The sequence below is a fragment of the Pezoporus wallicus genome, unplaced genomic scaffold (assembly GCF_028554395.1).
Source record: "Pezoporus wallicus isolate ANWC-B61680 ecotype Strahan unplaced genomic scaffold, APGP_CSIRO_Pwel_v1 contig_4322, whole genome shotgun sequence".
Classification (NCBI taxonomy): domain Eukaryota; kingdom Metazoa; phylum Chordata; class Aves; order Psittaciformes; family Psittacidae; genus Pezoporus; species Pezoporus wallicus.
In genome coordinates, this window is record NW_026637224.1 from 2,498,216 (window position 1) to 2,519,145 (window position 20,930).

The window sequence follows — 20,930 nt, forward strand, 5'->3', positions numbered from 1 at the left end:
CTGATAGCTTCTGGAGAGGGCTCATGTTGTCCCTAGTCTGTATTTTATTTGCAATGTCCCCATAGAATCCCTTCGTGTTATTTTTCATATTCCTTGCTAGATTTAGTTTTAACTGGGCCTTAGCTTTCCTAACCTGGTCCCTAGCTTCTCGGACAACATCCCTGTACTCTTCCCAGGCTGCCTGTCCTTGCTTCCACTTTTTATAAGCCTCTTCTTTCATTTGAATTTTCCTCAGCAGCTCCTTATCCATCCCAGGAGGTCTCCTGGCTCTCCTGCTATACTTCCTTCTAGTTGGGACATAACACTCCTGAGCTTGTAGCAGGTGATCCTCAAATATCAACTGACAGTCTTGGGCTCCCCTGCCCTCTAGGGCCATATCCCATGGAACCTTACTCAGCAGCTTCCTGAAGAGGCCAAAGTCTGCTCTCTTGAAGTCCAGGGCAGTGAGCTTGCTGCACTCTCTTCTCACTGTCCTGAGGTTCTTGAACTTGACCACCTCATGATCACGGCAATCAAGGCTGCCCTGGACCGTTGTTTCCAACCAGCTGTTCCCTGTTGGTGAGCATAAGGTCAAGCTTGGCACCTCTCCTTGTTGGCTCCTCTATTACTTGCAGAAGGAAGTTGTCTTCCACGCAATCGGGGAACCTCCTGGATTGCTTGTGCCGGGCCATACCGTCCTTCCAACAGATGTCAGGGTGGTTGAAGTCACCCATAAGAACAAGGGCCTGCGAGCGTGAGGCTTTTCCTATCTGTCTATAGACTGCTTCATCCACAGAGTCCTCTTGATCAGGCGGTCTGTAACAGATCCCCACAGTAATGTGCCCCATAGCTGTTCTCCTTTTAACCCTGACCCACAAGTTCTCTATTAACTGCCCACCTGTCCCCAGACAGAGTTCCATACTCTCCAGCCTATCCCTAACATAAAGGGCAACTCCCCCTCCCCGCCTGCCGGGCCTGTCTTTTCTAAAGAGCCTGTAACCTTCCATTCTAACACTCCAGTCATAGGAGCCATCCCACCATGTTTCTGTGATGCCTGTTATATCATACCGCTGTAGACGTGCACACATCTCTAATTCCTCTTGTTTGCTCCCCATGCTACGGGCGGTTGTATAGAGGCATCTGAGCTGAGCTCCAAAGGAAGCCTGCTCATTGGCTGGAGCACCTGGAATATATTTACATTGCGCTGAGCATTTATTATAGGTGCTGGTAACTGACTGGATGCGTTGGGATGGAATAATGCCCCCCTCCTCCCAACACATCTAATTTAAAGCCTCCTTGACCAGTCTGGCAAGCCTCCTACCAAAACTGCTTTCCCTTCTTTATCAGCAGCTCCACCAGCCCCCACTAGACCTGGCCTACAAGCTTGGGTCCCGTGTTCAAGACACCCAAGCCCCTGACTATGGCACCACTGTTCTAACCATTTATTAACCTAGCCAATCCACCTAGCCTTTTTAGGGTCCTCCCCTGTATCCTGGAGAGCTGACGAAAAGACAATCTGAGCTCCAGAGCCCCTAACAAGCTCTCCCAGGGCTCTGTAGTCCTTCTTGCTGTTCTCCAGGCTACTGCTATCTATATCACTAGCACCCACGTGTATCACTAGAAGTGGGTAATAGTCAGTGGGACTTACTAGAGCAGGCAGCCTCTCTGCAACATCCCTGATCTGAGCCCCTGGTAGGCAACACACCTCCCTTGAGACAGGGTCAGGCCGACAGATGAGTGCCTCTGTGCCTTTCAAAGTAGAGTCCCCTACTACTGTGACCCTCTGCTTTTTCCTGGCAGCACCAGTAGAGATCTTCTTTAGCAGTGCATCAGCCGGTTGCTCATGGTGCGAGTGTGTTTCGTCATCAGCCCCCTGCAGGACAGGAAAGCTGTTCTGCGTGGGGACAACAGATTTAGGAGGAAGCCCTTTGCTTTTCATTGTCCTCTTCCTCATATTTTTGTTATTTTTTGTTTCTGTTTCCCATCTTCCCGGGTTAACAGCCTCCATCTTTCTCCATGAACTCCAGGGTACACTTGAGGCCCCTGCACAGTTTGGGCGTGGAGCAAGCATTCCTGCTTCTTCTCAGCTTCCCTGACATCTCGCAGTCTATTAACGACATCCCGCAGCTCAGCCACCTGCTGCAGGAGGGCCTCCACCAGGGAGCACCGAGTGCAGCCCTGCCCATTGTGCACCCTCCCCTCACCAGACCAGTGCAGGCACTCTCTACACCCTGAGCTCTGCACTGCAGCGTCCCCTCTCATCGGCTCTGTCTGGGTGCCTACGCTGGACACCGCCGGGGCAGCCAGCGCAGAGCTCGCAGACCAGGCCCTGGTCGTACATCGAGTGCTCACCATCCTGCTTACCTACCTGCGCAAACTGCCTCGACCCGCTCTGCTCGCCGCGCTCCCTGGGGCAGGTTTTTAACCAGTCAGGGCTGGTGCCGCCCCTCCTGGTTCCGCCCCGTGTGAGTCCCTGCTCGCTTAAGCTGAGCTGCCGGCTCCTGGGCAGGTCCTGTGGAGGACTTGAGGCTGCCTCTGTGGCTCACGCCGCTCTGAGTTGAGGCTCCTGGACGCTGAGCTTCCCCCGCTCAGGTGTTGAAGGCATCCTCTCTCGAGCTGCTCGGCTCAGGAATTCAATTAGACCTAAAAGCATTATTTATGGGGAGGCTTTTTATAGCAAAGCGTTGTTGCGCCCAGTGTGCTGACCCTTTATTTTATGCGGTTTTGCATTCTATTGTTATATTGCATACATACCTGTTTTCACTACACAGGTTTGCATGGTGTTTCCATGCATTTATTCTACAGTAGCTTGCCAGTGTTTTAGTTGGATTGTATAGTAACAAATGTTTACATTGTTTCCAGCTAACAGTTCATTATAATTTAAGTGGAGAAGAAATTGCTAGTGTCCAGTGTACATTTAGGCTAAAGTTGGACAGTTTTAGGTTTCAAGGGTGAGTGGCCAAGTACCAAAGTATTGGTACATGTAAAATAAGAGGTCACAGCAGACAGGAAGCATGAAGGCTAACTAGAAACAGATGTTTAGATCGTTCCGACGAAGGTTTATTCAACATTGTTCTTGTCACTACTTCTGTTATTGTCACTTATTTTCCTGTTTCTTGATTATAAATTGGAAGGGATAAACTTCTCACTGGAACTGGCATAGAAGATGTGATCATGTGCTAGGGCAATTTTAAACAGACACACACTGCATTGGTTTACCAAGTTCTCCTGTGAACTCATAAATGTCTGATTTATTCCATAAGTAAACTCTACTAATTGAAGCTAAATGTTTTCAAAATTATAGTATTTCCCTAATAAAAATCCTAATTTTTTACAGTAGGAGTGCTTTACTTAAGAATAAGTATATACTTGCACTTATTAAATGAATAGATACAATTAAAAAAATCATGCATTTGAATAATAGCCCAGAATGTTAGTTTCCACTTAAGAAAAGTTTATTACATTACCAGATGTAATATCAAGGTTATGGAAACTGACAAAAAAGAACAAGAATGTGAAGAATGAAACAATATCTGCAAAACTCATGGAAGGTAAAAATAGTGCTAAATCACAGGGAAATGAGGCTGTTCAGCATTCCTAAATAAGTTCGTCTTTCTGCTTTGCATGTGAATTCCATAGTGGCTTTTTTTTTTTTTTAACCTTTAGACCAAAGTGGATTGTTCTCATTTTAATTATTTACACTGAGATTGAAAATATTGTGAATTGATATTGGTTTGGGCACAGATTTCCAAAACCTATGCTCTGCTTTTGTTTAGTTTTTATGTGTCTGTGATGCCTGTCTGTACCTTGAACTGATGGAGTTCATGCTGCAGACAAAACTACATCAACCCCTCCTTAATTTACATTATGAATGTGCTAACATTTTTTATACATCCGTTCATCCAGAAAAGCTTTGTGATTTTTGTTTGGGAAAAGAAAAAGAGGGATCCTGTTTACTATTGCCAATATATATGATTCTTCTCCTAGGCTGTCACTGACTACAAGTGACAGATTGCAGTTTCATTTAATGCAATTATGATATCATTCTTAAGTGCATTTTGAAAGAGGACTTCTTTTTTACATATTTAAATTTTACCCATTTAAAGTATGTGTGTTCTACAGCAGCTGGTTTTGAACAATTTTATCTATCACAATGTTACCTGAGCCTCTTTTGGTTTGTTTTAAGGAGCTACAAAAACCTGAATCTATTGGTCGGACATTCGTATCTCCAGCTGTGGCAGGGCAGGATTTTGCAAGATCTGAAGGTTTATTGACTTTTGAACCTGGACAAAAAAGTGCGTTTCTGGATGTGACACTGACCCCAAAGACAGGATCTTTAAACCCATTTCCTAAACGTTTCCAGGTTGTACTTTCTAATCCCACAGGCAGTGCCAGAGTGGATGATGTGTATGGTATTGCTAACATCACAATTGTCTCAGATTTTGACTCCTTGCCAGTCTGGGGGCTGATTGATCAACTGCATCAGCCTCTTGATGACACCATTTTACGTAGAGTCCTCCAGAATCTGAATGTCAGAGTGGCTACAGAAACTACAGAAGAACAGCTTACTGCTGTGATGCACATCATAGAGAAGGTAAACCTCTCCTGCTCTTTCCCGAATGACCAGTGGCTTTAAAAAGAGTATAAAACTATGTGTTTAGTTTTAACTGGCCTGTGTCACAGTCCTGTGACAAGGTCAAGGTTAGCATCCTCACCTGTGAGTCAGCGGCACAGAACAGAAAGGTAACAATAGAAACTGTGAAGTCCCACTATCAAAGGAGAGGAATCTGGAGACAAGAAAACTGGAGAGGGACTATGGACAAGGGCCTGTAGGGACAGGACAAGGGGGAATGGCATTACGCTGACAGAAGCTAGAGTTACGTACTAGATTTTATGAAGAAGCTCTTCCCTATGAGGGTGCTGAAGCCCTGGCACAGGTTGCCCAGAGAAGCTGGGGCTGCCCCATCCCCGGCAGTGTTCAAGGCCAGGCTGGATGGGGCTTGGAGCAACCTGGTTTAGTGCAAGGTGTCCCTGCTCTTGGCAGGGGGTTTTGACTGGATGAGCTTTAAGCTGTATTCCAACCCAAACCATTCTATGAGTCTCTGATTCTATGACTATGGTTTCTTGATTTTTCAGGCCACATCTGTATTTGTTTTAGCCCTGGCACAAGATGCTGAGCCCAAGGTTTGGTTGTATCTTCACAGCTCACTGCAGTCAACACACAACCAAATCCTGCAAGGGCCAGCTGAAGTCTGCTGTTCTATTAATCAGGCATGCAGTTTGCCTTTCTTCCTGCAGTAGCTTTGGGACTCGGGTTGGCAGGGTAGCTGAGCACTTCAGCATTGCATCAAAACTCTGGAACTAGGTATGTCTTTCTGGCTCTTCTGCACTTACAGAATAATGCACAGAAGCTGGAAAACATTTAAATACATAGACACAAAGCAGTATAACAATATTCTTGAATGGTGTTTTGTCTGTGTTGCTATTTTGACACAGAATACAGGAAATAAGGGCAAAAATTGTCAGGACTCAACGATCCTTGATTTGTGAAAGAATGAAAATGCCACGTGGTTTCTTTAATAACCAAATCCCTATTAGTAAGCATATCTTTATGTAGTTCTGACATAGGCTGCATCTCGTGCCTTGGCAGCCATGATCAGAAGGTGGAAAAGATATTCTGAACTGACAGAATGAACACTGGGATAAAACTGAAGGTCTCACTAAACTGTTTGACATGAGGAAATGTCATGAGCAGACTTCTGCACATGAAGTGTTGCTTGATTTCTTCTCCTCTCATTAGGTTACAGACATAGGTGAAAAACAGCTACTCACTGATAAAAGTAGAAGTCTTTTCTATGAGATACTCTGTGCTCTGGCTAGCCCAAAACGTGAGGACACACGAGGATACAGCCTGCTTGCTGGGGTGACTGAGAAGTTTGCTTTTTCCCTGTTGACTGGGACAATGTGCGGATCACCAGCGGAAAGGTTAGTAAACTTGAATTCGTAATATGTTTTAGAAATATGTGACAACATACAGGTGGCTGTCATCTGTCACCTACATGGAAATGCATTATATGTGTCACAATCAGACAGTACTATACTGGTGCTATTAGCTGGTGTCACAAATAACTGGTACAAAGATACAGCGTAGCTGTGGGAGTAGGAATCTGGACATATTAAGTTAGCTTTAGCTCAAATACTGCCTGGAAAATATTCATTACTCTTATTAAGAAAATACTATGTAATTCTATGATGGAGAGCTGTGTTCTAAGACTTAGAGGAGAACCACTAACCCAACATTTCTCCTGGCATTTTGTAATTTCTGCATGTTTTGTTTTGCTCACTTGAACATTATTCACAATTTTTTAAATGCTAAGTGTACTTTTCACATTTAGTTTCAAATTGGTATTTGTGTTTGGTAGTGCATAATACCCTGTAGTCAGGCTTATGGGCAGGGGAAATAAGTGACTGCAGAAATACATTACACCCTTTTGTGAGTCAGATGGTTTAAAGCGGTGAATTCTTTCTGAATTTCTCCTTCTGTGAATCTATTAAACAACTGGTAGTTGAATTTAGGAAAAAAATTACTTCCTTTTCCCCCTCAGAAAATCAACATAATTTAGATTTCTATCACAGCTGGAACATACAAATTTTCTTGCCACATCCTGAGTTGCAGGGGGTATGAATCCCATCTCAGCCAAAAGACAGTAAATGGCATAAATATCAACACTGTCCTGAACAGTGTCCAGAACTTGAAAGTTAAAATTCTTTATTCCAAGGTCTTTTGCATCATTGGTTAGGAAAAAGAGGTAAAGCAAGATCATATTATTTTTATTGTCTCATTCTTGTAGATTAATCTCTACATCAAGTTATAAAGATGAATCTTATGATAACCTAGTTTACCATGGAGGGTTTTGTTTACAGATCATAGTGAGCAAAACCCAGGGGAAGGGAAATGGAGAAGCTGAAATACATAATAATTTAGCCCCTGGCTATATCACAGAAACTGAAACTGTTTGTCAATTAAGTATCCTAAAGACTAAAAATTATAGAGGAATTAAATATTAATTACAAACACATTTTAGAGCTATTCTGTGAAGAATAGTGAAGCTCATTTCCACTTAACCAGCTGTATTGCTTTTCCAATTCAACAGAGGTAAAAATATCCTTGACAGCTGCCCGTACATTGCAATAATGGCTCACAACTGGTTTCCTCAGCAAATCAATGGACACAGATTTGATGGAAAAGACGGGGATTCTATTCAAGTGCCTGAACATTTACTAGACGTCCCTGTTTCATTATCACCTCCCCACCGAGAGAACTGTGAATCTGTGCAGTTCACAGAATACAGCAGTCAGCAGTGGTTCATTACTGGAGATAAAGAACTTGCCCTGAAGAACAAGGTTTGAAGATAATGCAATTTATTTTTTCAGGAAATTAGTTTAATTTAGATATTGCTCAAAACATCTTAAATATATGTAAAATAATGTGAATATTTTTCTGTTTCTGATTAAAATGCAACTAACTGTTGCATTTTAATATTAAATTTGTATTTACGTTGTGCATGTTGTTTCAGGTTTTTTCTATGAGTTTGAAGGGTCGGAGTTCACAGCCTTTAAAAGATAACAATGAAGTCATTTATCGGATTTATGCTACAGGAAGTCGTATTGTTCCACAAAAGTCTCTATGTCTCCTCTGGAATCAAGCTGCTGAAAGGTTATTTTATTAACCGTTTTAGTTATCCACTTTCTACCACGAATCTGTGTATTTGCCTGTGTTTTTTCCTTACTTTTTCTGGCCTTCGTACCAGCACATAAAAATTTCTATATAATAAAATGCGTAGTTATTCTAGCTCAGAAGTTTCCCAGTCTTCTACTGCTGACATTTTTCAGCAAAATACCATGTAGATTCTATAATGATGTGTTAGACAATGCTAACAGGCCACAAATCTCAGAATTGTATCACTTCATTAATATTAATGACTCCAGTCCACTCTTAAAAAGTAGAGAACTAAACCTGCCTCTCTGGTATTGCCTCAAGTCACTGACTCAGAATGTGTCTAATTTGCTGATATCCAGTCTTTTATTTGCGTCTGTGAAAGACACTGTGTAAGTGAACCAAAAAAACTTGTTAAGGGGCATCTTAGGGACTTATCTAGACCTCCAGTATCCTGCCTCCAGTAGTGGCTAAAAGTAAATTCCCAGGGAAAAATAAGACCAGGACAAGTATAAATAGTAATTCCCCTAACACTATACTCTCTAACTGTATTTGCTGAATGTGATTTTGTGTATTTCATCCCCAAAGTGATTATCTGTCACAGACTTGTCCAGTTTTGCCTTGCACCATCCAGAATTTCATCATGTCTTTTGGCAATGAGCTCTGCAGGGCTGTTATTTTTTGACAGCCATCTGCGCCTGCTAGCTTAAATTGATGTCTTCTGGTTTTTAGAAGAAATGGTGAGCTGATGGTCATTTTTCATTCTTGTTGCTACTCATACCATTACAAACCACGGAATAAACTTTTTCTGTGTATACTCTTCAATGCCCCATTATTTGATTAGGCTGTCTTCCCTGTTCACACAGTGTAAATGAATTTGGAGAGAATTATATTCTGTGTCATGCTGAGATTTAGTTGGTTTAGATATGATTTCATTAGACTGGCTGGATTATATCAGTCTGTTACCGATGTAAACTATTTCTCTACAGAAAGGACATGCAGCAGAATGTACCTGTATTCTCTCCTTTTGTTTAGACGCTGTAGCACAGAAAAGATGTGACTTCCACTAGAAGTGGCTTAGGATGTCAGCTGTAGTATCTTTTTTCAAAATAGTTCAGCAATATTGAAAGAAGACAAAACTTTTAGTTTCAAAACAACAAATAGCAATATAAAATGAAGTGTTCTCCATAATGGGATAATGTATTGTGCAAGTTAAGAAAGAAACTATTTGAAAAGCCAGGCAAACCTGTAAATCTTACAGAAGTTTTAAAAATATGGCCACAAAAATTCTCGTATGGAAAAAATATTATAATATATTTACAATTATTTTTACTCATGAAAATTAAAAAAAAAAAAAAAACAACAAAACAAGCTATCTGCACCTGGAAGATCACACAAACACCTACGCTACAGTTTAGAAAACTTAGTATTTCAGAAATACAACAGCTTTCAAGCATACTTAGCATATAAATTACACAAATCCATTTCCAGCTTTGTTCATCTTTTGTTTTGCAGCTGGCTGTCTGATACTGGGTTCTGCAAAGTGATGGATGACTCGTCAGACTACGTGGAATGCTCTTGTTCTCACATGTCCATTTATGCAGTTTATGCCCAAACAGATAACTTGTCTTCATACAACGAGGCTTTTTTCTCATCTGGATTCATCTGCATTTCAGGTCAGTTGGTTTAAGGAGTTTTCTCATTCATAACGACCGAGGACAAGTAAGGCTGATTGATTTTGAGCAATTTTATTAACTGATGACAATCTCTGTATCTGGAGGACTATTGGAGGAATGTTAACTAACTTCACGGTATTAAAGTTGCCATTTGGTCTGGTATTTGCACAATGACAGATTTTGCCACTTTTGGAAAAAAGAATCCAGCAAGTACGTTTCTTTGTGATGTTTTATTGAACCATGCAAAAGAGAAATTTGTTATTTATTTGGGAGAGGAATCCTAGAAGACCCAAATTCACCTGTGTCTCTAGCAGCAGTACAGTTGTCCTTGGTGTCAAATCTTTCAGGTGCTTTTCTACCTACCCTGAAAGTTTTTTGACAATTTTAGTTGGCAATTTACATTCAGAAGTGGTAACTAGAGGGAGATAGATTCCATGTCATGCATGTAGAGCTCCATTAGGCTCTGCTCCCTAACTGCTACCTAATGTCTTTGTAAAAGCCTGGGATTTTAACCTGTGAGAATCATGACTCCATTGACAGGTACAACAGCATTTGCAGAAGTCCCAAAATGTCAGACAAAGCCATTTGGCTTCCTAAGGGGAAGGAAACTACAGCTTTCATATTGCAGTCAGTTTACTATTATGTTTCAGGCAATCCCACATGAAAGTAAATTTTTCATCTTGTGTTGATAGGCACTGTGGAAGCAGGAACCTGAGAGTAAAATGGTCACTAAGAAAACATGCTAAAGAGACTCTTAGTCTAACCTTAAGGCATTCAGATGGAGTCTGGGACAGCTCCTTGTGAGGTTTATGCCCTCTATACTAGACCATCACTGTATAACAAAAACAGCACAATCACCTGAATCCCCTGTTTATGCCCTCCCAGCAAATTGCCTTAAGGGGCTAAAGCTAAGCTCCTTAACTGTTTTTAAACAACAGCCATAAAAAAGAAGACGGGGAAGAAAACCCTCTGTTTTTCATGTACACCATACAAATTGATTGTTTTATGTAATAATGTAATAAATTTTTAGCTGATAAAAATAAGCAGATTTTAAAATACAGCTAAGCTTCTTAGATTGTGTTAGTGAAAGTAAAATAAAAGACAAAGTATAATAAACAGATTTAATTAATGGTTTACAGAAAAAAAGTAAATTGATGAGACAAATATGCAATAGAATGCAAAATTATATAAAAACTGAAGAAAAACCCAACAAAGTAACCAAATATGGTGTTGACACTGAAGCTAAGAGAAATATTTTGCTGAACTGGGAGAAATAAAGACGTGCAGAACTGGTTGTTTATTGTAGTTGCGTCATAATAATGTATTTAGAAATTAGAACAGTTTGGCCTGGTTAAGTGTTTGCATTGAATATAACTTCAATGACTTTTAGCTTCTTCAGCTGGTTGAAGGTGTTTACTTACACAGTTGTAGATATATCTATTTAAATCAAGTAATTAACAATTGGCAGGAGTTGGCAGTCCTGGTCAGACATTTCCTGATTGCCTAAGCTGTCTTTTTTCCAACCAGATCTGCATATCCCACATGCCCTTGGTCATCATGCTTGTAACAAGCATGGGCAAAGCCCTTCCCAAATCTTCGCTTGTGAAGCCAAGCCATCAATAGGGATATTACTTATTTCTCCAACATTTCCATCTAAGTGTGAAGAATTCAAACAAAAAAAAAAAAAAAAAAGAAAAAATAGCACAGTACAGTGAAATAGAATATTATTATTTCCAAACTATTCTTGTGCAGATAGTTGTATAAGTATCACTACCTTATTTTTGAAAGGTTTAGAAATAATTCTATCTTCAATGGTTTATTTCATTTGTATCTTACAAATACTTGTAGTTGAGCAACCAGTCTGTCTCAAGGGAGTGTAAAAGATCTGCCTTATGTATCCAAATTCCTGCTCTTCCTGGGCTATGGAAGTGCACAAACAATTAACTCTACATGAACTTTAGCAATGTTTTCCTTAGTTGCTCAGCTTTCTCAGAGTCCTTCTTCCAAGAACAGCTTACTGGTAGGTAAGGGGCCCTTCTCATTTCTGTTCTGTTCGTGTTCACAATGAATTAATGAAATAAAATTGACATTACTTTTTCTGAGTACTGATGTAATAGATTTCTGCACTGAACACAAAATGAAATGGGAGACTGCCACTTAGAAGGTTATAACTATCTCCTAAAACAATGCTATCCAAGTGGAGGCAATTTTTTGTTTATTTGTTTCTAAAAGCATTTTTGGATGCAGTAATATGAATGCTGAACCTTGCTTTTTATTTAACTATTATGACAATCATCCATATCATAAAGAAATTTTAAAAACTTTGCAAAAATGCCTTGTTTACATTATTCAATTACTTTAGCTCTCAAACCTATGAAAAAATTAAATAGATGTTAATACTTGAGCAGTAAGTTCATAAGTGAGGCCAGTGTGAACTAAAGTGAACATAATCTCTCTGTAATGTTTTGTGTAATCATCTGCACCTTCAAGAGACCAAATACTGTTGTTCTTACTTACCATCGTTTATTAGCCTAATCTTTAAATCTTTCCCTTTTTGTTTTGGGTTGTTTTTTGTCTAGGTTTCACTTTGGCTATTCTCTCCCACCTTTTCTGCACCAGGTGTGCAATGTTTGCAGCTAAACTTCTCACTCACATGATGGTTGCTTGTTTGGGTACGCAGGTAAGAAAAAATGCTGAAGTCTCAAATAAATCTTTACTTTCCTTTACCTCACTTTCATGGCCATGTCTGAACAGACCTCCTTTTCTTTTTCACAGTGTAAACACTTTTGGAAAACGTAGACTTTCAGCTTATGATACTTACAATTGATCCAATATTCATATCTTATATTGGCAATTCAGTTGAAATGTGAGAAAATAGTTCTATATGGGAAATAATAAATGTTTTTAATGATGGGGTATATAATTGAGACAAAGAGTTCCATCATTGACATCATTATTTATGAAGTAGATTAGTGTCAGTAATCATTAATTCTGTGGGAAAGGTTTGGTTTGAGTAGTACATGATGAAAGTTCTTTTGTAATCTATTGTCTCAAGAAAGGTATAACTATGAAAAATTTAAATAATAAAAGAGATTAAGCTGTAGAAAGTCTTCCTAGTTGTCTCATACTGGTTCAAATAATAGGTAATATAGTATCAGCAAACTGAAGGAGCATATAAAAGGAGAATATGTCTGTATGTCCTATAAAATATAACTTCCTCAGCTTTGGTACATCTGGTGAAAGAGGCAGCTCTTTGAGAATACTCTCAAATATTTTAAAATTACTTTATAGAAAGATTCCTTATGAAGGAGCTTTTATGTATATTTTTAATTCTATAAAGATGATGTAAATTTAAATTTGTATGTAGGCTGAAGGCAGGGGTACTGGGAGATGTTAAGCAGATTAGCAGGCAGGTACTTAGAGGAATGTGTGGTATCAGGGAAATACTCAAATTCAGGGTAATTGAAATAGCCCTGTGTTTCCTGTAAAAGTTTAGTGACTGGCATCTCTCTCAAACAACCTTTTGTGTACTGACTTGGTTAGTATATAATTTTATTCATGTTACCTGGCGATACAGCTTTTGGTTGCACAGCGGATAATATTCACCATGCAGCTGGACTTAGAAGGAGCAGGAAAGGTTCTCACAGCTCTTCCAGATGTCACTTCGTACCAGCAGAATTCCTGCATAACTTAGGTGAAGAGCTGAGGCATAATAACTGTGTGTTCAAAATTCTGAAAGCCCCCGAATAAGTCAAGTGTTAAATAGTATCTCAAATCAAAATTTGTTGTACCTTACATTTGAATTTTTTGAGTCATTGTTTTGTGTGATCTACCTTGATTCTCAGTTTTGGCCTAGTTATTTTGTAAGATGTCTTTATCATCCTAAGAGTTACTTAGCTGTGGTAGTAGTGAATTTATTTCTGAAGATACGCTGAATAGGAGTACTGTGTGCAGTTCTGGTGTCCTCAACATAAAAAGGACATGGAACTGTTGGAGCAAGTCCAGAGGAGGGCCACGAGGATGATCAGGGGACTGGAGCACCTCCCGTATGAAGATAGGCTGAGAAAGGTGGGGCTGTTCAGCATGGAGAAGAGAACACGGCATGGAGACTTCATAGCAGCTTTCCAGTATCTGAAGGGGGGGCTATAGGGATGCTGGGGAGGGACTCTTCATTAGGGACTGTAGTGATAGGACAAGGGGTAGCGGGTTAAAACTTAAACAGGGGAAGTTTAAATTAGATATAAAGAAGAAGTTCTTTACTGTTAGCGTGGTGGGGCACTGTGATAGGTTGCCCAGGGAAGTTGTGAATGCTCCATCCCTGGCGGTGTTCAAGTCCAGGTTGGACAGAGCCTTGGGTGACATGGTTTAGTGTGAGGTGTGGCAGGGGGGCTGGAACTAGATGATCTTAAGGTCCTTTCCAACCCCAACTATTCCATGATTCTATGATTTCCCTGATTTATTGCTATAATTTTAATTTCAGGTTTGTTTTAACAATCTACTAAACTCACATTCCTCCATTCTCAAGCTGGTGCTGTAGCTGCTTTGCTCTAAAATGAACATCACACTATCACACACACACTTGCGAAAGAGCATGTAGTCAAAGCAGGTACAGCTATGGTACAGCTATGGGAAATGTTTCACTTCAACAGTATATTCAATATTAAGCTGAAATTCAGTTTTCATGAACATTGTCTAGATCAACTTATGTCCAAAATATGTATGGAAGAACCTAAACAAAGGCATCCTTAAAGCTTGAGCTGAACAGAAACTAAAGTTAAAAGTTGCTGCATTTTCTGTTAAATGCCGTTTTATTTAAATGTCATAAAGATATCACTTTTAAATTTTCATATACTGATGTGCAAGCATATTGTTGGTCGTATGCCTAGCAGTTCTTATCTGCTGACAGTTCCAGGTTTTAAATAGTAACTACTGTAATCTTGTATGTTTCTTCTCAAGGTTGGGCAGGAGCTGGGGTATGGGCAGTGTTGGAGACATGGTCAGGTAGAAACTTAACAGCCCAGGTCTGAGTTTAAATAGAGGTGCTGGGCCTTGGAGCAGAGGGCGTAGGTAGAGACTCCAGTTGGGAAGGGTCAGGATCTTTAAAGTGGATTAGTGCACTCAATGCTCTGAAATAAAGGCAGCCTCTCTCATTTTTATGTTGATGTCTAGTAAGAGTGAAGGGAGGGTTTAAATGCCTCTATTTTTCAGTCTTTCTTCTCCTAAGTAGAGTATATTTTGAGAATTAGTAAAACTGTATGTAAAGAAAAACTATCTGAAAGGCATGTACTTCATGGGTGGAAAAATGTTGGAATCATCAGTGCAGGAAAAGTTTACAGAAGCTAACAGGTTAAGACAGGAAGGATTTTCTGCAAAGGCAGAAGAGTGTAAAAATGTTATCGTTGCCTTTCCTTCTTCATGTATAAAAGTAGTACTGAGGAGTCAGATATTTATGGCTACTGGAATACTATGCTTGGTTCTAGCTCCTGAAGGACTTTGAATGTGAGAAAGTTAACTTCAGCTGGGCTCATAGCCTTTTCTGTCTGCTAGTTGTTTTTTGTTATAATACTCCATTTTAATAAAACAAATACTCCATTTAAACTTTTATACGAAATGCTGCTCTGTGCAGAAAAATTCTTGAGAATAGTTCCATGTGGTGTGTAAATATAGTAACTTGGTTTAATTAGAGATACTACTTAGAACAGTTCTAAGTCCTTTTGTTATTTATACTCAACCCCTAATGATCCATGGCTTTTCATGATTGCTTTTTCTTTTGCCATTCAATTATTCCACAAGTTTAGAACAAAACTTTTGAAAGAAGGTTTCAGCAGGGTAAATGCTTAGCCAGTTAGCTAACTTGGACTTGGAGAGGAAAGAAAGACAGCTTGGCAGCAGCTGTTTCAAAAAATGAAAGTTGCTTTAAGGCAGAAGGAAAAGAGAAGGGATATGTTTGACAAGAGTGAACTGTTCTGAACACCTGAAGGAAAATCTTTTTAAAAGTTGCTTGTGTTATGTTGGCATATGTTCTGTCTAGAGAAAACTAGCCTGATTAGGAAGACTAAGTTTAACAGAAAACTCTAAATAGAAGATACTTGTACAGCTATACCTATCTACAAGTATTCGGATAACATATGTATGATATTTACAACATAATTAAAAGTTTGGTGGTTTTGATAACCAGTGACTCTGTATGAGGTCTTATTTAAGCCAGTGTTAACTGAGAACTTACTATGTCAAGATCAACATTTAATAATTCCTAGTTTAAATAAAAGGAAAATATTAGTACTTTGCATTTTTGTCTAGTAATAGGTAGTAGTAGCCTCTAGATTTGTACCTGTTAGATCTCAAATCTAGAAACTGGTGTTTCTTTGTGCAGTTATATTTTTACAAGAAAAAAAAAACAAAACCCGTAGAATATTTCTGCTTAGCTAACCTGTTTTATACATTTTTGTATAATTAGGTTTCCTCCAATATATCTGCACAGGATGTTTACTAGGCTTGTAGGAATTGCTACCAGTGCACTTATTACTGTTATCTGTAGATGGCAGTCAAACCTTTTCAGCACGTTGCTCAGAAACTTGGTCTTCCAAGGCTGTTTCTGCTTTGCGGTTGCTCACAGTAATTCGTTACTGTGTCAGTGATGGGGAATGGTGATTCACAGTATTTGACCTTCATGTAATTGTTGGTGTGTCTAGAGCTTTCAGCGTTAATGGAGCATTTGTAAAGTACTCAAGAAAGGGTGTTTCACCAAGTGTTTTGTAAAACTCCTTGGAAAGACACAGGAGGTTAATTATTTCTAAAAAGTTTTTCATTCCTTTCCATTCTGTTGTTTACTCAAAGAATCATGATGTCTTCAACAAACATTTCTTGAATCATTAGTTAGTCATGGTATTTTGTTTGTTTAGCCAGCATAAGTTCATGCAACAATACCTTAAATGCACAAGCAAAAAATTACTGGGTTGAGATTTTCAGTTTCAAAGTAAATTTTAGTAAAGATTTATATATTTAAAAAGTTAAAGTATAATGAGAACATACTTCACAGTGTCTCCATACAGCCATGCTAATTGATAAAATTCTTCTTTTCAAACAACTATAAACCTAGATTACAGTCTTAATAGGAACCATTGCTTATGACTCCCATGCTTTGCTTGGGAATTCCAAGGCAGAAATACGTCAATAAGCACTCTGTACGTGGCTTGTGCATGTATATTCAGCTTGATGCATCTTGTCCACATTAAATTTCAGTGTTTCAGTAAATTTCATAGACCATTTCTGCAGCATATGATGACTATTGCAAATGACATGAACATGTGCTGAGTTCTCCATTTAGTTTTTTGTGTGCACTGCAGTAGCTATTTCCCTGAAATATTTGAGCATCCCAATCTGTTTACAGCAATAATTCCGTGATTCTATGAATAATTATGTACAAATGGCCTTCTGGCAGCTAATGAAAATTAAAGTTTAATGGTTAAATAGAAAAAAAGGCATATGGAGAGTCATCCTATTTTTGTCTAAAAAGCATTTATTTTCTAATTTAATCAGTCCTCAAGGTACAGTAGCACTCAGCACCATCATCCATCAGTGTAATATCTGTAACAATGACCAAGCTGGCAAGCCAAGTTCATCCTACTGTTAACTTTGATAGAAATGTGTGATGAAGAATTATGCTCACTGTGTTTAACTGTTTGAAAGCTGTGCATTATTCAACTTGAGCAAAAATACAAACATACATGTTACCTAAGAAGAAATTGTGCAAACAATCCTAGTTTAAAAATTGTTAAACATTTGTTTGAAAATGATGAACTGCCAATTTTAAATTTTATATCTGTTGTTTTATTAATTGGTCTTACTCAATTTTGGAGAAAGATAGAAAACACAATTCTGCCAGAACTAAAGTAAATTTTAAAGATGGTATGATATCTCCAAGAGATGATGAAGGAGCAGGATACAAATGAACGATCATAGAGCCTGTAACTTCTGTCATTATATAAAAATGAAAATTCCTGCTTTAACTGTAGAATGTTGTTTCTGCTGTTTTTAATCTTAACCCTTCTCTTCCAAACAAGGGGAATTCTCGCTGTCCCCACTACATAATCAAAACCCCAGAGAAATTGTCATATATACCTGGGTAGAAGGGGGTTGCAGAGTGCCACAGAAAATATATGGACTCAGTCAGAGATCAATATGATCAGACAAAAGCCGTTTCTTACAAAGCCTTAACCCCTTAAATACTATTTCTTACATGCACTTACAGTGATTTGGCATATTATGATTGGATACATGTCTTGAAGACCCTTAGTGACTAACATATAATTGGTTAAGCACAGGTGTGGGAACTTGACCTCGAAAGCTTGCCAACAGTCCACAGTTCTCATTAACTTGGTGAATTCCAGCTTCTTCTTATCTTGCTTGCTTAAGCTTCCTTGGGCCTCTCACGGCCTTGCTGTATCTTTCAGGATTATTCAGAGTTTATGTACCAATTATGCATTCTTCCGTGAGAACACTGTCTCCACATCTCCCCCTTTTTGTTTTATATATGTTTTGGGGGACCCTACTTGAGCAGGGGATTTGGGCTAGATCATATCTCCAACATATGCCAACTACAGGCTGCTGGGCCTGCCCCTTTTTTCTGCTGTATGGCTCTCTGACAACAGGGGAGGCCATCCTTCACATCAAGGTCTGGCACGGCATGTGTCCCCACCACTCCACGCCTGCTGGGTTGCAGCCAACAGCGGAGCTAAAGCTTCTTCTTGGTGGCAAACAGAGAGGCCAACCTGGTCTTGCCCTTGATTGTGGTAGCAGGCGTTTTGTCAGCCTCAGTCCTTGCACCTTGTTGTCAATGCAGAGTTTCACCTGCTTCATCCAGTAACAAGTCGCTACTACAGCAAGGCACACACAAATTTACATTAGCAGAGTAACTATTACAGGGCGCAGCAGCATGTTGAAGATGCTGATGGCAGCGAGGGACTAGCCAAAGGAATTTCTTGCCAGGTAGAATTCTCCCACCCTCTTAATTTGTTCCATCACCTGCTTTATAACACTACCATTGTATTAAAATCTTTCCAGCTTTTGCCTTAGCATTTTCTAGCAGCTACTGCAAATTTCCATACTCTAACATCTCTTTTATAAGTGACAAATCTATACAATACAAGGTGTAGTTTCTTATTAGCAACTGGCTAGAAAATACAGGTGGTTTTATACACAAAATCACAGCCTCTAATAATAGCTACTTTACAAGCACACATATTCAGGATGTTACTTTTCAGTTGTCCCCAAGTGATGTTTTGCAGTTATTCGTTTTTTCTCTTCCTCTATCTCATTCTGCTTGGGGTATTCACGGTCGGCTCCTGTAGCTGAGGCATCAGGTTTTTCCATTCATCTGTCCAGCTCATGGCAAGGCTTGACAAACTTTGCAGGCAGTCGCCATGGACCTGTAGGCAGGAGGACACAAATATAGCCCCTCCTCCAGGTTATCAGTTCTTGAGAAGCAGACAGGTTAAACTGCATATTTGCAGCATCATTACTCTCGCTCCCCCCCCACTTTTTTTTTTTTTTTTTTTACCCTGCAAAAACCAGCCTGCTGGGCAGGAGCTACAGCTGCCTGCCTGCTTCAGCAGCAACTATAAATACCTGCCGGCAGCCGCACTTTTGCATTAACTCTTTCATGCCCGAAATGTTAAACAGCCACCCGTTAAAAACTTTTACATGAACCCAACAATACACAAAACACCGATTGCCCTCAACACGCACACACACGTGTGGGATCCCACAAGCACACTCCACACGACTACAATATTTGAAACACAAAAATACAATTATTACTCCCACTACACAGTCCCACGTACAGAACGTGGCATAAGGACCCTGTGGAGACTAACACCAAACCAGCTCTGAGAAGCATCATCGCAGTGCGAGGTGGCAGGCTCACCCTTAGCAGGCGTCCCCGCAGAGGCTCTGCCTCCCCCACAGCGCATGAGGCTTGGGCTTTTATACTGACCAAAATGCACACTCATTCCGACACAGGTGGCCAGCCTATGTTGGAAGAAGTGGCCAGCAGTATCTACAAAGGTCTCCAAAGGTCGACAGAAACGTGGACATACTTATTTTACTAACTTCTAGTTCATAAGCATCACAGAGAGACTGTATTAAATGAGACACCGTATGCCCAATACCCCTGATAAGAGCATACGAAAGACCTTCCCACCACCGAAAACACACCTATATATGCCTGTATCCCGTGTTTGTCTCGCTGTAGGTTCGGGGCGTGGGTGGGGGGTGGTGGATGGTGGTTTTTTTTGTTTTGTTTTTTTGTGTGGTTTTTTTTTTTTTTCTTTAACGTAAAAAAGGTTGCTCCCTTCACTTTAAGAAGGACTGAAAACATCCATAAAACGGAAGTCCTAAGCTGAAATTTCACTTAATTCAATCATTGACAAGGGGGTTGTCCTGGGGTGGTGCTGGCTCTTTCCAGGGTTTCACCCATAGAGCCGGCACCCACCGCAGACTGGAATCTGTAATTACACATATATAACCTCAACCACTTAGTTTTGCTTTCACAGGACCTTTCCAAATGCTGGTTTCCAAATCCTTGTACTGGACCAAAATACCCAGAGTTTTAGTCATATAACCTGAACCTAATGCCTGACCATGTATTATAGCAGGGGGGTCATTAAAGTCTCCTGTCAATTGCACAAAATTCATAACATATACAGCTTTCTGTATCCTTGCTACTGGTGTATGTCCTTCTTCCCCTGTTTTTTGTTTTTCCAGCAGTTGTTTCAAAGTTTGATGTGTTTGTTCAATAATAGCTTGTCCTTTAGTACCCCCACAATCACCCTGACCTTGTTGTAGAAGGGGTTTAACAGCAGCGGCGAAGGCAGTAGCCATGTATCCAGCCTTTTCCTCTGCTGTGCCCACTTTAGAACATGCATCCATCATTTCTTGAAGACCAGCAGATTTTGGCAAAACCTGCAAAATAGGCTTACAAGCTGGGTTAGCATTTTCCATAGCCAGAGACATAAGCATGAATTCTTTAGCATTAGATGCCAGATCAATATTCTTTTCGATAGCCTCTGTCAATCTGTCAATAAATTGCATATAGGGCTCAGTAGGTCCCTGCTTTACTGATGTATATGAAGGATTAGGTTTTCCCGCTTCCAGCACAGCTTTCAGAGCAGCTAAAGCCAATTGCTATGCTTGCTGTAAAACTTCAATTTTCATACAAGCTTGTACTCCATCAGGATGAAATTGTCCCTTTCCCAATAACATTTCAGATGAAACACCGTGCAAAGGGTGATGAGGATTACACTCTGAATTCTCATCTGCAGCTCTTGCAGCAAGCTCCTCAAACCCACTTTTAAAACGCAGGAGCTGTGAAGGAGTTACACTCTCCTCCTCAGGAGACTCCCACCCCGGCAAAAATTCTTGGGGACTAAGTTCAGGGGCAGTAGCAGCACGAAAAGGGTTAACATCAGTTTGTTTCAGTTGCTCAGTAGCCGCTACTGACTCCCGAGTATCAGCTGGAGCTACTGCCGGTAAAGGCATTGTTGACACAGGATAGGGGA

General features: G+C 40.0%; 1 protein-coding gene across 1 annotated transcript in view; it reads left to right on the forward strand.

Annotated features, from left to right (window-relative positions):
* ADGRV1 (adhesion G protein-coupled receptor V1) overlaps positions 1-20,930 on the forward strand; it is a 280,088-nt gene that overhangs the window by 114,410 nt on the left and 144,748 nt on the right. The window contains exons 78-83 of the mRNA XM_057404316.1: positions 4,166-4,573; positions 5,780-5,964; positions 7,134-7,383; positions 7,557-7,696; positions 9,212-9,372; positions 11,952-12,052. Coding sequence (XP_057260299.1) covers positions 4,166-4,573; positions 5,780-5,964; positions 7,134-7,383; positions 7,557-7,696; positions 9,212-9,372; positions 11,952-12,052 — 1,245 coding nt within the window. The remainder of the gene's footprint in view (positions 1-4,165; positions 4,574-5,779; positions 5,965-7,133; positions 7,384-7,556; positions 7,697-9,211; positions 9,373-11,951; positions 12,053-20,930) is intronic.